At 39.1% G+C, this 20,858-nt stretch overlaps 2 protein-coding genes across 2 annotated transcripts in view; one reads left to right on the forward strand and one right to left on the reverse strand.

Moving 5' to 3' along the window:
- ADAT2 (adenosine deaminase, tRNA-specific 2) overlaps positions 1–6,882 on the reverse strand; it is a 19,914-nt gene extending 13,032 nt beyond the window's left edge. Inside the window, exon 1 of the mRNA XM_009882341.1 lies at positions 6,865–6,882. Within this exon, the coding sequence (XP_009880643.1) occupies positions 6,865–6,882 (18 nt within the window). The remainder of the gene's footprint in view (positions 1–6,864) is intronic.
- Positions 6,883–7,944: 1,062 nt separating this feature from the next.
- On the forward strand, positions 7,945–20,629 carry PEX3 (peroxisomal biogenesis factor 3; the record flags this gene model as incomplete). Its single annotated transcript, XM_009882309.1, has 11 exons — positions 7,945–8,080; positions 9,486–9,567; positions 12,129–12,172; positions 13,334–13,458; positions 14,819–14,885; positions 14,985–15,039; positions 15,362–15,518; positions 17,251–17,321; positions 18,152–18,274; positions 19,418–19,514; positions 19,925–20,629. Coding segments are annotated over 11 exons (1,041 nt in total), but the record flags the coding sequence as incomplete, so codon positions are not given.
- Between the last annotated feature and the right edge of the window lie 229 nt (positions 20,630–20,858).

A 20,858-nucleotide genomic window follows, 5' to 3' on the forward strand; every position in this document is an offset into this window, starting at 1 on the left:
CTTGGTTTGATGCAACGTTTGACCGTGCGAAGTGTGGCTCACCTTTGTGTCGTTACTTCTAGGACGGAGGCTGAACGCCCATAGTTTTAAAAGCGGCTTGCGCGTGGAGGTGAATCGTCAAATATAAGCCAACGGCAGACACAAAACTTTACTGCAGAGTAGGATTTGCCTTAATTATTCGAGCCGTTCTCTCTCCCTGAAAGGTCTCGTCTAACCTGTAGGGTGGTTATGGGCTGGTAAGCTCCTCCTTTCCTTGGAGTTATTATAGGGTTATTTTTAGTTGGAATTGGATTTAAAATAACACCTTGGATCTGTCTGTGTTTAATAACAAAGTGCGTAGCTGTGCAGCTGGAGATTAGATACTCAAAAGGTATGGCCATGTCTTTGCGCACTCAGTCAACAGATGTACTTATATCTTATGCAAATGGCAGAGTTCAATATTAGAGTTGCTAAGGAAAGCTTGTATTTATTTATACCCACTGGAACTTGCCTGAATTTTTTCTCCTGTTTAGGTGAGGTCTCTTGTAAAGGTGAATTGTATATACTTTTGACTTGCTTTGGTTGTTGTGTCCTCTGCATCTTTTCAGCCTGAATTCCTTCTGCATTTCTCCGAAGAGTGCTGATTAATATACAGTAATAGGCTAGATGATGATTACTGAAGTACTTGTCAGACTGCTTCTCCAAGTTTACCCCTTCACCTGCAGGTTTTCTGTCTCTGCACGTACAGCAGAATGTAACGTTTACCGGTTCCTGAGCCACCACACTTACAACCCACCATGTTAAATAAACAGATTTACTTTAATATACCAGGCTGTAACCTGCAAGCTGTTCCCCCTTCCCTTCAACTGTCTTTGTGAGAGTGGTGGGCAGACAAATGGGAGTAGTAAAAACATCAGCTGTCCTAGTTTCAGCTAGTAAGCGTGGATCGATGTCCTAGTGGGAAAGCAGATACAGGAGAGCTTGTGGCTCTTCATAGTCCTCATAGCCTGAAATCCTAAATTCATCATGTATAAACAACCCTCTGCTAGCCTGCATCAAACAGCCATTCTAATAGTGCTGAATTTGCAGCTTTTTTTCTTATGATTGATGCTGTTTATGTACAGTTCAGTGTCACTTTCACTAAAATGCTACTGACTGGTTCAGGTACGCTTAAAAAAAATATAATAATCAGGGACTAAAATATAGTCATTTAAAGTATGACCAATCCAAAAAAACCCCAAGGTGCTCCTCTTGTAACAAGCATTTCAACTTCTGACTGAAAATATTGAACTATGCTGTCGTTGCCTGCAGCATGGATCAAGTACCTGTTTCCTGAGGCCATATTGTATTTGAGGAGTCTGTAGAGAATTGCTTTTTTGTATTTGAGACTCTGTAGTTAATCAGGGCATCTGCAAGCAGGAGAACATCATTAGCTGCCACCAGCTGCAACTTGCGCCATGGTATTTTAGGCAGGCTGGGAGATGGAGGGATTTACTGCAGAGTGCTGCACTACAGTTGTTCAGCAACTGAATCTTGAGTGATTTGGCCATCTACATATTAGTGATGGATCAGACCTTAAAATAACACCAGGAGCTATGGTAATGGCACCACCGATGAATCAGAACTCTCAGGTCCACAAAGGACTCTCCTCTGAAAAATACTGCCTGATGTTGAAAGGTAGAATGCAACTTTACATCACTGCTTTTACTTGAAGGCAGAATATTTGAAAGTGGCTGAGTGATTTAACAAAAGTATCCAAATCTGCTGATTTAATACCAGGGACTGGGTCTCTGGTGTTTTTTTGTTCTTTTTAAGAGCTGTAGGTGCATTTTCTGGGAAAGAGGATGTAACAAAGAAAATGGGACATCACAGGGTTTAATGATTTTAAGTCTTTAACTGGCACATGGTCAGAAATGAATGTGAATATTTAATGGTTCTTTAGATGGTGCAGAAGAGTCTCTACATTATTACTGATACAGCGTTGTATCAGTGTTGTGTTACTGAAAAATTACTGCATCAAAATCTGAGTTGGTTGGTGCCCTTTCCTCTGTTTACTGACATGGATTCCTTACCTGTTATCAGTGGCTGTCATTCTTCGTGTCGTTTCTGTCAATCCCAACACCACAACAGATTTTTCTGCGTATGAAGATACAAACCTCATAAAATAAGAGCTCAAATTGAGGGAAAACAACTGAAGTAGGTGTGATTTTCCCCTTAACTGTAGAGAGGGGTTGAGAAGACCTCAACTTAGCAAAGACCCTGTACCAACCCTTTCTTCAGGAGTCTGTTCTTTTACCAATGTAAAGCAAATTGCATACTATGAAGACTTAAATCTCTTCAAGCAAGCAAAATCTAGTACTCTGGGATCAAACCCACCAGAAATATGTAAAGTAGAGAGATAGCTAGCATGATGGAGCTGCAAGGATGTGTTATGTTCACTTGTTCTTATTCAATAGAAATCACTTTAAGGTAAATCTACCTATCTCAGTGCTTAGTGTTCAAGGCAGATTTCAATGAATATTACAAAATGATTCGCTGTTGAAATGCTCTTGTTGCAGTAGAAGAGCAAGTTCAGGGTGTGTCTGCAATGTATTCACCTGATTTCACTGGTGAATGAATAATTGCTCAATTTCATCTGTTGCAACCTTCAGCTTGCAGAAAGAGCATTTCAGTTCAGGAGTCTGCTTAGCAAAGAAAGTTGTCTTGGTTTGTGAGTGAGTGCAGGGGCATTAAATAGGTTTTGGTGGGACTCAGTGGTGCCAAGAGAATAAGGCTTTAGTGTCTTTTTATTTTAAATATGGTTTTTGACCATAATGGAACAGTTGTATGTCAGTTGATGCATGGCTTGCTCATACGTAAGGACAAACCGTATGAGTTGTCATACGGTTTTGGAGCTGTCGGTGTTCTGGAAGGATACGGGCTTCTGTGTGTCAGCACGATTTCTACATAATGAAATACTTAAAACTGAAAATTTTCCCTTGATTTTTTTTCCTGAGGAAAGTATGGCAGTGAGAGGAAAGGTTACATAGGGTTGTAAAGAGGTTTCCTGAAAACTTGGTGCCTCCTAGTCACCTATCCTACCCTTCTGCTCATCTCTGCATTCCACCTGTAAAGAAAGGAAAGGGCTGAGGGAGAGGTAAGCCATAACTTAAGTGATATGAGAAAAATCCTACCTGTTCGACACCACTGGCGTGAGTATGTAAGAACCTGCAGATTTTGTAAGCTACTTCCGCTACTTACATTTAGGTGGGACGAGCCTATGCAATGCTACAGCCGAAGAGGGCTACACAGACAAATTAGAGCATGTTTGTCTCAATTCACTGTTAACAGATGAATCAAAGTGTTGCTGCCACAGGATATGGGTATTGTAGACCCCAGGTGTTCCCAGTGTTGTAGGACAAAGTTGTGGTTTAAGGCTGGGCGGCAGCTAAGCACCAGCACCACACAGCTGCTCGCTCACACTGCCTACCCCCCTCTTGGTGGGGTGGGGGAGAGAATCAGAAGGGTAAAAGTGGGAAAACACATGGGTTGAGATAAAAATGATTTAATATTTTAAAAAATAAATAATAAAAATTGTAAGGAAAAGGGGGGGGGGAATAAGTAATAAAGAGAAATAAAAATAAAACACAAGAACTACAAGTGATGCAAATGAAAACAGTTGCTCACCACCAATTGACCAATTCCCAGCCAGTCCCTAAACAGTGGTCCCCCCACCAACCTCCCCTGTAGTTTTATTGCTGAACATGATGTCATATGGTATGGCATATCCCTTTGGTCAGTTGGGGTCAGCTGTCCATGCTGTGTCCCCTCCTAACTTCTTGGCACCCCCAGCCTACTTGCTGTGGGGTGGGGTGAGAAACAGAAAAGGCCTTGATGCTGTGTAAACACTGCTCAGCAATAATGAAAACATCTCTATTATCAACGCTGTTCTCAGCACAATTCCAAAATGTGGCCCCATGCTAGCTACTGTGAAGAAAATTAACGCTATCCCAACCAAAACCAGCACAGACAACCAATACAAATGTAAATACATTTCACTTTGTATATAAATTTTTAACAGTCTGAATGAGCCAGCAGTGTGCCCTTGCTTCCAAAAAGGCCAATGGAATCCTGGGCTGCATAGGGAAGAGTGTGTCCAGTAGGTCGAGGGAGGTCATTCTTCCCCTCTACTCGGTGCTGGTGAGGCCACAACTGGAATACTGTGTCCAGTTTTGGGCTCCCCAGTTCAAGAGGGACAGGGAACTGCTGGAGAGAGTCCAGCGAAGGGCAACCAAGATGATTGAGGGATTGGAGCATCTCCCTTATGAGGAAAGGCTGAGAGAGCTGGGACTCTTTAGCCTGGAGAAGAGAAGGCTGAGGGGAGACCTTATTGTTGCTTACAAGTATCTAAAGGGTGGGTTGAAGGAGGATGGAGCCAGACTCTTTTCAGTGGTTCCCAGTGACAGAATGAGGGGCAATGGAACATAGGAAGTTCCGTTCCAACAAATGGAAAAACTTCTTTACGGTGAGGGTGACAGAGCACTGGCACAGGCTGCCCAGGGAGGTTGTGGAGTCCCCTTCTCTGGAGATTTTCAAAACCCGCCTGGATGCAGTCCTGAGTAATGTGCTCTGGGCAATCCTGCTTTAGCAGGGGAGTTGGACTAGATGATCTCTAGAGGTCCCTTCCAACTCTGAAAATTCTGTGATTCTGTAATTTGAGATCCTTACTGAGGTTCCTATACCTGAAGGTTCTGGCATCAGCTGATGTAGTTTATACCACTCATCTGTTTCTGAACCCGCTGTGAATCAGAAGTGTTGGGACTATAGTTGTTTGTATAGTTCATGTTTTAATGAAGGCAGAATGCAGAAATTATCTTTTAGGCAGTCTCATTATTGCTGAATTTTCTTAATTCCTGGTTTTGCGTGGAACATATGGGAAAGATTCAGTATGAGGTTCCATCTATACAATGGTTTACTAATTAGACATGAGTAAAATGTTGCTGCTGCCGCTTTTTGCAGACCTCCTATCCCATACTGAGAGGTAAAATTGGGTTATATTAGCTGTTGTAAAAAGTTGGTGGTCACTTTGCTTGTTTATAACAACAGAGATTTTCAAAATGTCAGTTTAGTTTCTTACAGGTACATTAGCTGACTTGACATAGCAGTTCTTGGGATGTGGCTTTCTCTAGTCCAGCTTCCAACTCCAAGTGACAGTGTTTCTGTGTGATGCGTTCAGCCTGAACTTCTATAGAAATCTGTGTTATTTTCAAGTCTTCTGAATTAATGCTGTGTGTGTCAATATAGATAGACAAGATAGTTCTCAAGTAAAATGTGAACACACATGCAGACCAACACCTGGGCTGGCAGGTCCTTGAAATGTTCCATAAGCTGGAGACTTGCAGAGGCTCCGATGCTGTGTTCAGGCGCAAGCAACTAGTGGGCAGAAATTAATTGTCTCAAAGCTGACAACAACGACAAGTAACAGAGGCATCCTGTCGCTGACATCCAGACTTTTTTGTTGTTCGTTGGTTTTGCTTAAGCTGTGTGGATGGTGGAACTTTTACCTTGGTAGAGCTGTGTGGATGGTGGAACTTTTACCTTGGTTTACTTCTAATGCATTGCATTCTTGAAGATGAAACCGGGGTGAATAACATCTGTTAGTGATGGGTCAAAGTTACAGCCTCATTCAGGGGAAGGGGGGAGAAATAAGACTAGTAGTAGCTGGTGTTGCATCATTTTAGACAACTCCTTGTTAAACCTGGATAACTGCTAATGCAACTTTGGACCCTCAGGAGGCACAGCAGTTCTTAGTACAGAGTAATCACACAGCTTTAACAACCAAGTATTAAGCAATTAGCTGTCTCAATCTTAATTATAAAAGTGCTGCTGCAGCATATCACTCAAGGGCATGCACATGATTCTTCTTGAATTGTTTGCCCCTGTTCTGTGTACGTTCAGGAAGAGTCTTTTTTTATACTTACCACTTTTCTGCCACAAAACTTGGAGTTAAAGGATTTATTGTGGGGGCTGGGAGGGGAATAAACAAAAGTAGTCATTTGGACAAGTGACTGTGTGTGAATGGGATAAAATGATTGGAAAAATCTTGTTTTCAAAAATTATTTACTAATACTAAAAAAGTTTTTCCTGTTCCAGTATGTTAGCTGCCAAAAAAAAAAAAACCCAACCCCAAAAACCCAACCCAAAAATCAGCACCCTTACAGTTGTGTTCTAAATTGATATTCTTGGCAGGAATTTGTAATTTTTTAGAGAAAAATAATCTAATTGTTGTTTATTGAAGTCTCATTTTGGTTAACAATTTAGTGGTAAAATTGCATTTTATGTATATGGAACCATAATATTAAAGTTTATATCTAATGGGGTGAATCTTCCACATGGCAAATGGTCAGCCTGCCTAAAGGCTGAAGCAAGAGAGAGTAACTTCCCCATTTTTATTTTATGAGCCTTTTGGGAAATAAATGGAAATGACTGTGGTTGTTCCAAACTGGTCTGGCTTGAAGTTGCCAATTAGGAAACATAATGCTGATATGAATAGCTGGATTTTTTTTGCAAGAGTGACTATCGGGGCACAAAGTTGACAAGCCTCTTGAAATACTGATAATAGTTTTGGAGAATGTATTGAAAGGTTTTAATGACATAAAAAATGTAGCTAAATTCAAAATCTTGGAGTTTTGGGTTGATTTTTTTTTTTTTTTTTAGTTTTTGTTAATTGGGCTTATAAAAATATTTGTAAAGCTTTCAGCATTCAGCAACTGTTATATGCCTCGTTCATTCAAATATTAACTTTGAAATGTGAAAATTGAACTTTGAAGAAAACTTTGTAGCTCTGTGTTTACCACTTTTGAAAGTGCTTGGTGGAAAAAAATAAAGACTTGATTAGATACTCACATTTCTTCTGTCTACCATTATCGACTTGACGGTTAGAGCTGACACTGTAGAGGAGTTTCGTTATTTAGGGGATTGCTCTCCAGTGGACAGAAGATGATCAACCTGTGCAATACTCTTTTCTGCTTGGATTTGTTACTCCCTTATCTTCTCCCCCCCTGGGTGGAGGGGGAGAAATTCATGCAAAGCAGCTTGCAGTGGGCAAAGGTGCTGAGGATAAGTGCAGAAGATGTAGTGGTATCTTGAGGAATGGCTTAGAAAGGGGGATGGAGATGAGGAAGATGAGAAGAGGGCTGTGGGCAGCCTGGGGAGATCTGTGAACCCCTGGTGGTGTGGGAAGAGCAGTCGGGGGAAACTTCAAAGGGGGATGTATGTTGGAAGAGGAAGAAATGTAGAGCAAAAATTTTTGGTGGGTCTTTGTGGAAATGGAGATTCATCGTGAGGGTGATGAGGGGTGATCAGATGCTCAAAGGCAGAAGGGTGGGGCTGGAGAGTAGGACCAGGCGTGGTAAGCAATAAGAGGGCCGCAGTCAAGCCCTACTGAAGCTAAGGTTCTTCCTACAGACAAGTTTCAGGACCAAGCAAAAGAAGTGTTGGCCTGTAACTGTTGTCTCGTATGGGATTTTGAAGACTTGAGTTTTATCTCTAACTTCTGCTGATTTTAGAAAGCTATCTTTTTAAAAAAATTAAATTTGCATCCCTCTCAAGACCTATTCATTTCAGTTTCTTTTCTCTAGTCTTTGGGTTTGTTACCCTACATTTTTTTTCTTTTCCCAATATTTGCTTCAGTCTCTTCAGTACTCAGTGTTCACATTGCAGTAGTACCAAAAATGCCTTCTTTGAAAAATAAGATATCTCTTCTCGGGAAAGTTTCTTATACTGATTCAAGTCATTACCCTCAACATTTTAATTACTTTTGAAAACATTATTTCCTATTACTGTTTTGTCAATCGGTATTAAAATACTCAAGACTCACACATCGCAAAAACTCCACTATGCACTCTTATGGTTTAAAATCAAAGAAAGAGGCTGAACAGGCCTTCCTCACATTTTTAAAGCAGCTTGTAATATGAAAATCTTTCTGTAGGAGTCTATTTACTGGGAAGGTACGGGCAGAAGAAAATCAGAGAAATCCAAGAACGAGAGGCAGCTGAATACATCGCCCAAGCACGAAGGCAGTATCATTTTGAAAGCAATCAGAGGACGTGCAATATGACAGGTAAGACAATGAAATTACTTCTGTTCTTCATAGGTGGAATTATTTGGGGATTTATACTACTTACTGACAAGATAAAAGAAGAATAAGAAATGTAGGTGAATTCAAAAAATTAAATACTAGTGGATAAATACAGTCATTTTGCATAGTAAAACCGGTGTCTGAAGAACAGAGGAGTGAAGGTGTTTCTAGGGGTCATCTTAACCTTTGGTTTGAATATATACATCTGTAATTCATATGAATATACATGCAGGTTACAATTTTTTGTCAATTCAAGACCCTTTGTGTGTTGCCCTAAACTGCATGTGGTATTGGGGTCTGAAACAGCACCCAGATTCAAACAGTACTGAATTTACAGCAGGGTTATTTTACTCATTATAGCACATTGTTAGTAAGCTACACGGAGAGCTTGGTGGGTAATTTTTGTTTGCAAATAAGAAGCACATCAGCCCATTAGTTCCCTACATTTTAACAGTTAAAAGGTACCTGACTAGCTGGGGAGGAAAAAGTGAAAAGGTTTGTATTACGGTACTGGTCTTTAGAGTTTTGGAGAGGAGATGGTAGGGTAGAGTTTAACAAAATCCTTGTCATTCTTGTAAGTACAGGCCATTCAAAACTGTTTCTATAAAACAAACTGGGCAGCATTTTCTTTTCCTGTTGAAATTTGTAATGGCTTCTTAGATGGCTGCAAATGCTTTCCGTGCACTGTGTGTATCCTGACATGAAATACTCTGGCATTTTATTTTCATCTTTTCTATTTGTAGTGCTGGGATTGATTTTTACTGCAAGGACTTTTTCTTTGCCCTTCATTGTATGAAATACCTTCTCTCTGGCAGCGTCTGTTCTTGTCGAGATTTTTCATATTTTGTTCTTAGTATTTCTTCTGTTCTGTGCATGCTTGTTTTCCATTTCCTGTTCCCATCATATAACAGCAGATTGTAACACTGAATATTCTGAAACTAAAGGATTATTTTTTTCCCCAACAGCTTTCTTTTGTTTAAAACATACCTTTCTCTGGTCCTCTTGTTGGGGGAAAAAAAACAAACCTCAGATCTTCTTATTCTCATTTGGAGAAATGCAGCAGTATAGATTTTTCGCCACATTTTCATCTGGGGAGTTGAAGACATATATGCAGGATATGAGTACACAGCTGCAGCTAGAGCCAGCACAGACATACAGCCACATAAGGCAGCATTGTGCCCAAGCTCGTAAGAGGCACGCATGTAATTGCACTTCTGAGTACTCCCAGGGTTTTCTGTTTTCCTATTTCGCTTGTCCTCACGGCTTTGTTGAGCAATGGGATCTGCATTGTATAGCAGCTATTGAGTGAGAGCTGAGGTTAGGTTTATTATTATTATTATTTTTATGTTGACATATTTTTTCTCTTTTTTTTTTCTTATAATAACAGTGCTGTCAATGCTTCCAACTTTGAGGGATGCCTTAATGCATCAATTAAATTCTGAGAGTCTCACATCCCTTCTTAAAAATAGGTAAGACTGTTTTGTTAATTGTGTTAAAGATCACTTGTTTCACTCATAAGATAAGGTGGTTTTCAAATTACATATTTATAATGCAGAGAACATGCAGGATTTTGGTTCTGTGTCCCATTGAGTCACCAGTCTTAAAGTATTTTGAAATCACTGTGTAAATATTTTGTATTGTGTTAGATGTATTTTGATAGGTAGGGCTGGTATTTTCCAAACATTACAAGAAATATTAATTCCTTTAAGGTGCTGCAGTGAGAGCCATGGTTTTTGTTAAAGTGCTTATAAGATAGGCAGATAAAGTACTTACAAGATGTAGTCCCCTTTTAAACAGGACAGAGTATCTTGACTGAGTTGTTAATGTTGTTTTTATGAAAAGGTAAAAATCTTATCAAGGTCAGACATGAATAGTAGTGGAGAGTATCCAAGGTGAGATTGCAAATGGATATAAGCTATGAGAAGTCATTTTTTTTCTTTTTTGAAATAGAACAATTAGGGGCATGTCATACATTAAGAGGAATGCTTCCCTGTCAGAAAATACCTTTGATTTCCTTATAACTGCAGGAACAAACAGCATGTTTTTAAATACATAAAGTGCATAATAGCATACCTTAAAAGTAGAGTAAGCTGCTTGGCATTTGGCATGGAGTAAAAGTGTTATGTAGGCAGTTAACACGGGGTTTCTGACTCACTCTAGACTGCTTTTCTAGTTTTCCTCCCACTAGTTTATTTATATAGCTATAACTTCAGCTGACCAGAATTTAATAGATTACCTATCCTGTCATTGTCTTTTTTCAGTCAAAAAAATCCCACAAGGCAACAGAATGTGGCATCTAAAGTGGGAGTTACACCCTGAACGATGTTTTTGTAACAGATTATCTGAGAATTTGCAACTGTAATTGAATATTATTTACCCCAAACAACAAGAAATTAGGAAAAGTTAATTTTAATGGAATATTTACTGTATTTTTCATAATAAGTGTTTTACTCAATGAAAAATTAATTTCCACTGTCAGGCTTAATACTTGCAGGCTTAAACTGTTACGTGGCCGTTGCCTTATTTTGTGAGGAGAAACTCTGTAAGCATGAGCTCCAGAAAACGTTTTGACATAATGGGTGCAAATGTAGTTGGCAGATGTTGATGTATTGGCTTCTCTTTCTCTCTTCAGTTGGCATGGAACACTTACCACTCATAAGTAACAAATATGGTCCTGTTACGTGTTTTATCTATAGAAATATTACTTTATTTTTTAACAGTCTTTCCTCTGTTTTGCTTTAGAATAGCTTTTAAAACTGTTGATTTAGCTTGCAAAAAGAGAAGTGTGTAAACTGTTTTTGTATGTGCCATGGATCCTTGTATCTCTCCCAGCTATCCTTTCTTTACTCTGTCGCTTTACTTTTTTGGAGTTGTAGACTTAATAGTTCGTTATATCAGTTCATTCATGTTACTTGATAGCAGTGAGCTTAAAAATTCATTGTTTATGTAAGTGATATAATCGTCAAACTAATACCAAAGTGCACGTGTTTGTTCCAGACAGATGAACACATTCCTCAATGTTAAATTATGCCTATAAAGTGAAATGATTTCGGGTGAAAAGTGTATTATTTTTCATAAACTAGGTTACTGTAAAGTCTAAGCATAGGTTAATTTGAACTATCTGCCCTAAATATTTAAATGTTAATTCTGATCCGAAGAAATGACCGAATGTTTCTCTAAGTGACTTTCACAAATTATTTCTTCCATGATACAGCTAGAGTAGCCATTCTTCGCTGCTGGTGCTTAACAGTCAGGCGAGAAGGGCTGATGAAACTTTTTGGATGGTTAGCTTTCTCCTGTCTCTGCCACTGCTGCTACGTTGCTAAAGTCACCTGTGGATGGTGGTTATAAATATGCAGTGTACCTTAGGCAGTTCAGGTGTATCTATGCAATCTACAGTCTTGCTCCTTTGACTGCATAATATATAGAATTTTAGGAATTGTTTAGGTAAAAAAAGCAAGCATGCCTCAACAAAAGAAGGAAGACCAACTTGCATTTATGTGCGTGGCGCAAGAATTCTTTTCCACAGATGGTCATGATCTCTTTGTTTTTTGCTGGTCAAATCTGAACTTTAAGACCACGTCAAGCCATGGTGAATCTTGCAAGAAAGTAGGATATAGAAATTCTGATGCTGTGCTTATTATGCACAGGTGGATACGGGAAGCCCTGCGGAACTAAGGTCTACATATCCAGGATCAAGGCCCCAGGAAAGACCACTTTGTACCACCAGTGGGCTTTTTCCGACTGCTTAGCATAGTAACTCAAAATTGAAAATATAAGTGTATAATTGCCATCACTAAATACTACATTTATACATTAAAGTTTGAATATCTTTTCTGTGACTTCATAGTGTATTGCTTATATACTGCTTTCTTGAATGAGGCAAATCAATGTAGACAGGAATGTGAACTGAGTAGTTATAGTAGTTAAATGAGCTCGCCGTAGAGCACTGTTTCATTTAATGTATTTTTTAATTTCAAAGGAAAATATACATTTTAATGTTTAATATTTTCATTTATTTTTCCTACAGGCCAGCAAACAAGTTAGAAATATGGGAGGATTTAAAGATAATAAGTAAGTGGAAACAAAAGATTCCATCTGCATAATATTTAGCATAAATTTTAAATGTTGTTCACACCCTTTAAAATGCACACTTTGTGCTGGCTTGTTGTTTCAGTAGGTACAAAGATAGTGTAACATGCTACATGGCAAATCTTTTCCAGAAGCTCAGAGATGAAGGTGAAGAATTATATTGGCCTTCATGCTACCCTGCTCAAGAAAACTTCGCGAGAGCTTTCTGTGCCATCACAGGAAAATCAAACTAGTTTTTCAGAAAGTTCTGTGCTGAACCTAACAGAAGACATCAATCAGAAATGTAGGCCATCCCTTACATGGCCAGCAACTTCCTCTTTTCAAGCCTGTTTGAGATAACCACCATAGCAGTGGCTATGAACCCTTTGGTTCATCATTTTATTTATTGGCTGATGGAAGCAGTGGAAGGGAAGGAAGAATAGTGAAGTCGGATAATTATGTAGTGAAATACTATTGAGCTTTTTTTGCTACTTTTGATTCCTTGGTACTGTTTGTTATCCCTACCACCTCTCTGGTTTTGCCTTTCCTTCCTTTAAGTTTTGTTTCTCCTTTTCACAACACCTCTACAGATCCTGCTTCTGATCTGGCTACTTTTTGCCCGTGTCGTTGCTATTCAGCACTCATCCAGATTTATTCATGTCACTTCTTCCACACATCCTCTGTTGTCTAGTGGCTGGTAGCTGATGCTCGTTTTAATTTTCTTTAGTTACTGGCTGCTCCTTCCTTAGGTAACTTTTTTCTCAAGCTGCTGGTATGCCTTCTGTGTCTTAATTGCATGACGGAGGCTGAGGTACTGTGTGTATTTCCTGGCCTAATGAAGAAAGATGACTTGACAGTACATCCAGTTTCCTTCTGGAGTAACTTGTATAATTTTTATTTGTTTCCCAAAATAACTTGAGTAACGTGCCAAATTGTATTAAAATAGAACTTCAAATGGGACACTTTAGATGTAGTTCCAGCACATATTAGAGTCATGATCATCTTGGGTATGTGTTGTGAAAACGTGTGTTGTGACAATTAGTGAGAGAGACTGTATTTAAAAATCATGAGCACTTCTTGAGTCTTGGAGAGTACTCTCCTTCCTTGGCTCACTGTTATTTCTTTTTCTTTGATGTTGAAGTTATTCTGTTGTCTCTTTTACAGGTTTCACAAGAAGCATTGTAGCTGTATATAGTACCTGTATGCTAGTAGTTCTTTTGCGAGTCCAGTTAAATATTATTGGTGGTTACATCTACCTAGATAACGCTGCACTCTGCAAAAACGGCACAGTAAGTTTCCTGTTTTGTTTCAAAGGTTGAACTTCCACTTTCTCGGAAGTGAAAGGATTATTTAGTGAGAGATAAAAAGGGCATAGCTTAGGAGTGTTAGAATGAAAGCAAGAGCTCTTACAAGAGTCGGAGATGTGGAAGCATTACTGGAAGTAAGATATATTGATGTGTTTTAATAGCCTCTAAATTTGGATGATTTGGCAATACTCTTGCTTAACAGAATACTAGCAATATTGAAGAATACCTTTTCTCTGCATTTGTATTGCTTAAAGAAGGTTACTTCATATCTAAAGACCAACATAAAATAATTTCTTTGCTTTCATTAATCTTCTGTGAAACAGTAATATTGTGTGAATGATCCAAGATGTGTATGCAAATGTATATAAATGCTTAGGTCTTCCTAGCACGTACATTAATTCTGCCAGTTAAATTTTCCTAGGATTAAAGAAGAAAAATGTTGTCTTTGAAATTTTGACTATTTTGTTTAACTCCAAAAGGGCATCTACCTTAAATGTCCATTGGTGGGGCTAAGCAAGGTGGAAGACTTGCTTTTTGTTTACAGGGTGTGTCTATCACTGCTCAATAAAAATAGATCAGTCCCACAGTAAGCAATTAACCATTGTGCAGAGTGAGATCTGCAAATTGTTGGATCGCTCATCTAAAAATAATGGATATGAACTTCGATTAGTTGTCATATGTCCCTCTGTGACAGCTCCTGCTCAGAGTCAAGGAACAGCATGTCAAGGCCGGTCTGAGAAAAGCTTCCATTAGGGAGGCCGGGGTTGATGGAGGCTACACTTCATTTTGTAAAAGCTTTTTTAAAAGGGCAAGAAGAGCTTGGACTAGAAACGTGTTTCCTTTCTGTTACTTTTCCAGTAGAGAAGTGAGTTGACAGGGCCAACTCTGAGGCACACTGCTGGAGCAAACTGGGGTCCTGTCTCAGTTGCGGAAAGCTGCTTCTCTGTCCGATAGGCTCTTGTTAGGTTTGAGCATAAATACTCTATTCCACTAGGTTTTGTTTTTGGGGTGGTGGAGGGTCTAGTTCCACCTGCAATGCAGTTTTTCAAGTGACTTTCCTATGTATGAATGAAAAGCGAAGGACTTTCTGTGCCACTGAAGATGGAAGAGAGATCTGTATAGTATTGAAGAGAAGAATGCCAGGGGACTTATGAAGGGTCCATGGGTCGGTGGCAGGAAGAAGAGTCAGAAGCTAGAGAGTTGTGTGAATATAGGGGAATCCAGCTGCTGCAGGGTATTGTAAAGATTGAGAAAATTGGTTGCAAGTGGTTTTAAATGATTTTTGCATTGTTCTCTACTGTTGGCATGTCACAACTGTTGGTTTGGTTTTTTTTTCCCATAGACACCACTGGCTCCCCCTGAAGTTCAGCAGCAATATTTATCAAGTATTCAGCACCTTTTAGGAGATGGTACGGTGCTTATTATGAACTAACTACACTTACAAAATTTTACTTTTTTCTAGACTTTAGAAAATCACTAGAATAATTTTGACACTTTCTTCCTCCTAGGACTGACCGAGTTAATAACTATTGTTAAACAAGCTGTGCATAAAGTTTTTGGAAGGTAAGAGTCTGTATTTCTCTGTGGGTAGCTTGTAAGCTTTTATTGTGCTGACTGTTCCCAAAACAATGTTTTATTAGAACACCTTCCCCCCCACCCCACCCCCCCCCACCACAACAACCCCCCCCCCACCCCCCCCCCCCCCCCAAAAAAAAAAAGGTGTACTGACTTTCTAAAACAACTTTTTTATTATAGCAGGCTATGTCTGCCAGAGCAAACCAATGTAGCAGATTGGGATCCTGTTACTTGTGAACATGTTATCGGTAGGAGGACAAAGCATCATTATGCATTTTGCAATCAACACTGTAATATTTTTCCTTTCCAGTATTTCCCTTAAGCACACCCTATCTCTTCTGGAGCTGGAACAGAAACTTAAAGATATCAGGAAGGTAGTGGAACATAAAGATTCAGATCAGACTGCATCTTATTCTCCCTTATGTCATTATCTGATGCCAGATGAAGAAAACCCCCTGGCTACCCAGGTACTTGTGTCAGTTTCTTTCATCTACCGTTTTTCATTCTGCTTTTTTCGTTTGTGTGTTTTGGGGAGGAAGGGTACATAACAGTCCTCTAGTTGTACCATGGCATCTGTATCTTTAATAAATAGTGATGCCTCTTCCATCATAAATCAATTCGCCAATGGTATGAGGTTCAACAAGGCCAAGTGCCGGGTCCTGCACTTGGGTCACAACAAACCCATGCAGCGCTACAGGCTTGGGGAAGAGTGGCTGGAAAGCTGCCTGGCAGAAAAGGACCTGGGGGTGATGATGGACGGCTGGCTGAATATGAGCCGGCAGTGTGCCCAGGTGGTTGAGAAGGCCAACAGCATCCTAGCCTGTATCAGGAATAGTGTGGCCAGAAGGACTAGGGAAGTGATCATCCCCCTGTACTCGGCACTGGTGAGGCCCCACCTCGAGTACTGTGTTCAGTTTTGGGCCCCTCACTACGAAAAGGACATTGAGGTGCTGGAGCGTGTCCAGAGAAGGACTACAAAGCTGGTGAGGGGTCTGGAGGACAAGCCCTCTGAGGAACAACTGAGGGAACTGGGGTTGTTTAGCCTGGAGAAGAGGAGGCTGAGGGGAGACCTTATCACCCTCTACAACTACCTGAAAGGGGGTTGTAGAGAGGTGGGGGCTGACCTCTTCTCCCTGGTGACAAGTGATAGGATGAGAGGAAATGGATTCAAGTTGTGTCAGGGGAGGTTTAGACTGGATATTAGGAAACATTTTTTCACTGAAAGGGTTATTAAACATTGGAACAGGCTGCCCAGGGAGGGGGTGGATTCTCCATCCCTGGAGGTGTTTAAGGAAAGGGTACATGTGGTGCTTAGAGACATGGTTTAGAGGTGGTTTTGTCAGGGTAGGTTGATGGTTGGACTTGATGATCTTAAAGGCCCCTTCCAACCTTAGCGATTCTATGATTCTAAGTGTCCTTATCGCTTTAATTTATGCGAAGTAAAGTTGTAGTTTCTTCAGATTTGATTGAAAACAAGCGTCATCCTCAGAAAGTCAGCTTTGAGCTCAGAAACACACACAGTTACTGCTTTTAGCCTGTGATATATGCTGTAACACAATGCAGCTTAACTCAGCCCTAAGGTAAATTGTATTACCTTGCGCTTATGCACTAGCAAAGATCATGGACAGTTGTAGCACTTTGGCTGATGGACAAGGTGGTGACAGTGTGCTGGAGTCCTTTGTTGATTTGGGCTGGAAAATGAACAGGAGTCAAGAGAAAGATGTATTTAATCTCAGTTGTAACATAAAGTAATTTTCTAAAGGTGTTTGTCTCTATCCGCACCACAGGTTGGAGAAAACTCATTCTTAACTTGGTATTAGACTAGTAAAAAGAAGAAACTTCGGTTTCAGCATGTGACTCCGTGCACTTATCCCTTTAACTTAATCTGATATGCAGTGTTTATTTCCATTTTGGAGGTCAGAAGTGGAAAAAATACTTTGCTCAATTAGTCTGGTATTTCCTGCTAATATTGGTTTTAGTAAAAACAAATAAATAGAATCCTACAGTGCCCCTTTAAAAGGAAAATGAGAATACAAATTATGAAGGATCTGATTTACAACAATAAATCTTTTCTTTTGAATAGATTTGACTTACACATCTTGACTTAATTCCATGGTCCATGGTACAAAACTCTGCTTTCTACTCTTATGGTTGCCAATGGATTTCTTACTAAGTAGTGTCTGTGTTTGCTTTTTTTAGGCCTGTGGACTCACAGAAAGAGATATCGCTACAATCAAATTACTTAATGAAACTAGAGATATGCTAGAAAGGTATGGAGAAATATCCTGTATTCATATTAAACTCCTCCTCACAACTATTGTTTATGTAAGACAATTACTTTCATACAAAAAGCTGTCAAACTTAATTTGTGAAATGTGACCACTCTGCTGCATTAAATTTTTATATTCACTACTTGTAGGCTGAGATTTTCAAAATTTGAGAGCTCTGAAACTCATTTATAAAAAATAATCCTGCCTTAACAAGATGACCAGGATGTCCTTCCCAGTCAGACCCCCTTATCTCTTCCTCACCTTTTCTGTAGTTATGCAGGAACAGAGGAGTACTTCTCTTCTGCTAAAGCGGGGTAAATTGAGAGTCATTTTATTGGATTTACTTGCTTTAATAAAATGAACACCGGTTTTGGCTTATCAGAATTTATTTTTCATGCATGGGTTCGAGCGTGGTTGTATGCATCCTTTTACCAGAGCGCTCCTAAAGGGAGGCTTCTATAATAAACACTGAATATGAGGGAATTGAGCCAAATGCCAGACTATTCTTATAATTCAGCTGCTAGAGATCTGGGGCTTTTTAAGGATAAGTCCCTTCTGTGTTACTGCTTAATAAAAAAGAGAAGTGAGGAACGCTTTAGATTTGTCTGGGATTTAGTAACCTTAGGGTAGAGTGTAGCTTGTTGATTGGTTTGCTGTGGAGTTACTGGGGAGCTGGTCTTTCTTGAGGTGGCTATACGAATGGCCTTTGTCTGGGTGATACACCTTCCATTATGGGAGTGACATATGTAGCACTGAATACTTGCAGGGTTTTCTAGTTTAGAAAAATAAATCCCAGGAATCAAACTACTTTTTTTTTTTTTTTTCTTCAGTCCAGACTTCAGTACAGTTTTGAGCATGTGTTTAAATAGAGGATTTAGTCGACTGCTGGACAATATGGCAGAGTTCTTTAGACCTACTGAACAGGACCTCTCTCAGAATGGCTCTGTAAATAGGTAAATGTTTTCTTTTATTGTGGTTCTCGGGTGAATAATGCTTTGGGTTCATAGTGAATTCTAAAAAAAGGCTATGGATTTTCCTGCCTACTTCAAGTTCTCATGTTGGTAGTAATTCTGCTTCTTGCTTTTTGAGAATAAATTTGGTCTCCTCACTTTGGTCAAGTAGTCAGCATCGCATGTTTCTTCCCACCCATGAAATCGCTAGAATTTGTGAGGTATCTTTCCCACCATTAATTGCAGATGTAGAAGTAGAAAGCGGAAGACCTATACCTTCCACTTTTTGCCTGAACGCTGTATAAGCAGACTGCCTTTCTAGCTAAGGAGGATTTACCCCACTGGTGGTAACTACTGAAAGGCGTATCACAGTACCTTCCCTGAGGGGCAGCGTTCCCCTGCAGTAAGCAGACAGCCTCTGTACGCCCCAGACTCTGTCAATTGCCCCGGTTCTCGAGGAACGTGGGCATTACTGTGATTCTCCAAATCACACACCTGCAGAGCTTTAGGGTCTTCACTGTTATGTCGAAAAAAAGATACTAACATTCAGGATCTTCTACCTCTTCCCAGAAGACTGTTTAAAAATGCTTTTATTCTGAAGTCAACTTTGGTTGTAAACAGTGCCATGAGAGTGCTACAAATCCAAAAACTGAGTTCAAATCCTTGAAATATGATTTCTAGAATATGAAAATTAAAACCTTGAATAATAACTGGGTTTATGGATGTTTATTTTAATAACTGATGGCTCTGAGAGCAATGATTTTATTTAAATATATACTATTTACATCACTTAAAATATCCCAAAGGTTGTAGTTTGGCTGTCTGTCCTAAGCCTGGTTTAGAGTTTGAAATAGACTGACACTTCTAACAACTGTTTACATACACACAGTAAAGACTCTGCCTAAACCATATTTCTCTTACATGAGAAGCAAGTGTGAAACTGTGTGTAATAGGAACACCAACTGAAATTTGCTGTTCTGTTAAAGACTTGATAGGGGAAAAAAAAGTTCATCTGTACATTTCAGTTTGCAGATTTTCAACTCTTCCTTTTGGCATAGTAATTATTTAGAATTGTAATAATCACAGTTTAATGGCTTTACTATGTCAGAGCAGGTCTAAGTCAATATTTTGGGGTTTTTTTTCTAGTCTTTCCAGTGTCAGTCTTCCTTTAGCCAAGATAATACCAATAATAAATGGACAGATTCATTCAGTATGCAGTGAAACACCCAGTCACTTTGTTCAGGTAAGAATCTTCCTTATTTAAAATATCCCAAGTAAAATTTTGAAATTAATGTTGTATATTTCTTTTTAATAACGTACTTCATTCTGTTCAACTTCTGTGGCTTTAAAAAAAAACACCAATGTAGAAACAACTGGCATAACTTAATCTTTCTGTAAGTTTGTATTTTCCAAAAATACGCTATTTCTCTAAAGTGTCTTTCCTCTGCTAAACTGTGCAGATGCACAAAAAGGTCTCTTGACTTGGTTCTACTTGCAGTTCTGCCCATAACCCTTTCTAAAGCAAGAAATTTGAGTTACCTCTGTGTGGGAGTGACAGGTGCTTTTCACACGGTGAATTATGTACTGCAGCTAAACCAGAATAGTGGTGGATGTGTTTTGATTAAGCAAATTTATTCTTTAAATTTCTTCCAGGACCTGTTGATGATGGAACAAGTGAAAGATTTTGCTGCTAATGTTTATGAAGCTTTTAGTACTCCTCAGCAACTAGAGAAATGAACTGCACATTTATAGGAATAGATCGTGTATTTATAACAAATCCCTTGTGACTACTGATGAGACTTGGGTTAATTTTATAATGGCGTAGGAGTGGTAGACCAGCAGAAAGAACATTCTGAAAAAAAGTGGGAGTGAACCCATATCTGTTCTAATAGAATTCTGTTTCAAACATCCATTAAAAATATTCTTGTTGAAAGAATCATTGTATGTAAAGACTTTTCTATTAAAAAAGTGGTTAAACTCTTCCATAATTCATTATTTTTATTGCATCTGCAAGGCACCTGGTGGCAGTATTATAACAAGTTATTTGCCTGGGGTGTGTAAGTTTTGGAAAAAACTAAGGATAGTGATCTAAGAATAGCACAGAGTAGCAGAATGAAGTAAGGCTTCTTTCTTCTCCTCTCAAATTTTTCTTTTTATGAAGGAAAACTTTTTTTCCTTAACTCTACAAATGTTATTCCAAAGAGTCTCTCATTCTTCAGAAAGCCTTTGCCAACTGATACATGTTCCTTTTGAACAGGCTGAGGAGGGGCGCTCTCTCTGTTACTTAATACTAAAGGAATGTGGATTTTTAGAAGTTCTCTTGTTTATGCTGTTCAAACAGCTACACTGTACACATTAACTTGTAAATATTTTATCTTAATTTGTATTAATTTTGAGCCCAATTGTCTGTATTGTAATAAAATATTTTAATGTAAAATTTGTGTGTGTATTAATATTCCTAGCAGGAAAGGCAATAACCTCATTTGGCCGAGTACTTAAAATCTTGACGTAACTGAAAGAATAAATTCAACTTACATAGTAATAGTTTTGCACTTATTAACATTACTCAGGAAAAATAAACTTTTGC

The sequence above is a fragment of the Charadrius vociferus genome, unplaced genomic scaffold (assembly GCF_000708025.1).
Source record: "Charadrius vociferus isolate BGI_N301 unplaced genomic scaffold, ASM70802v2 scaffold13, whole genome shotgun sequence".
NCBI classification, from domain to species: domain Eukaryota; kingdom Metazoa; phylum Chordata; class Aves; order Charadriiformes; family Charadriidae; genus Charadrius; species Charadrius vociferus.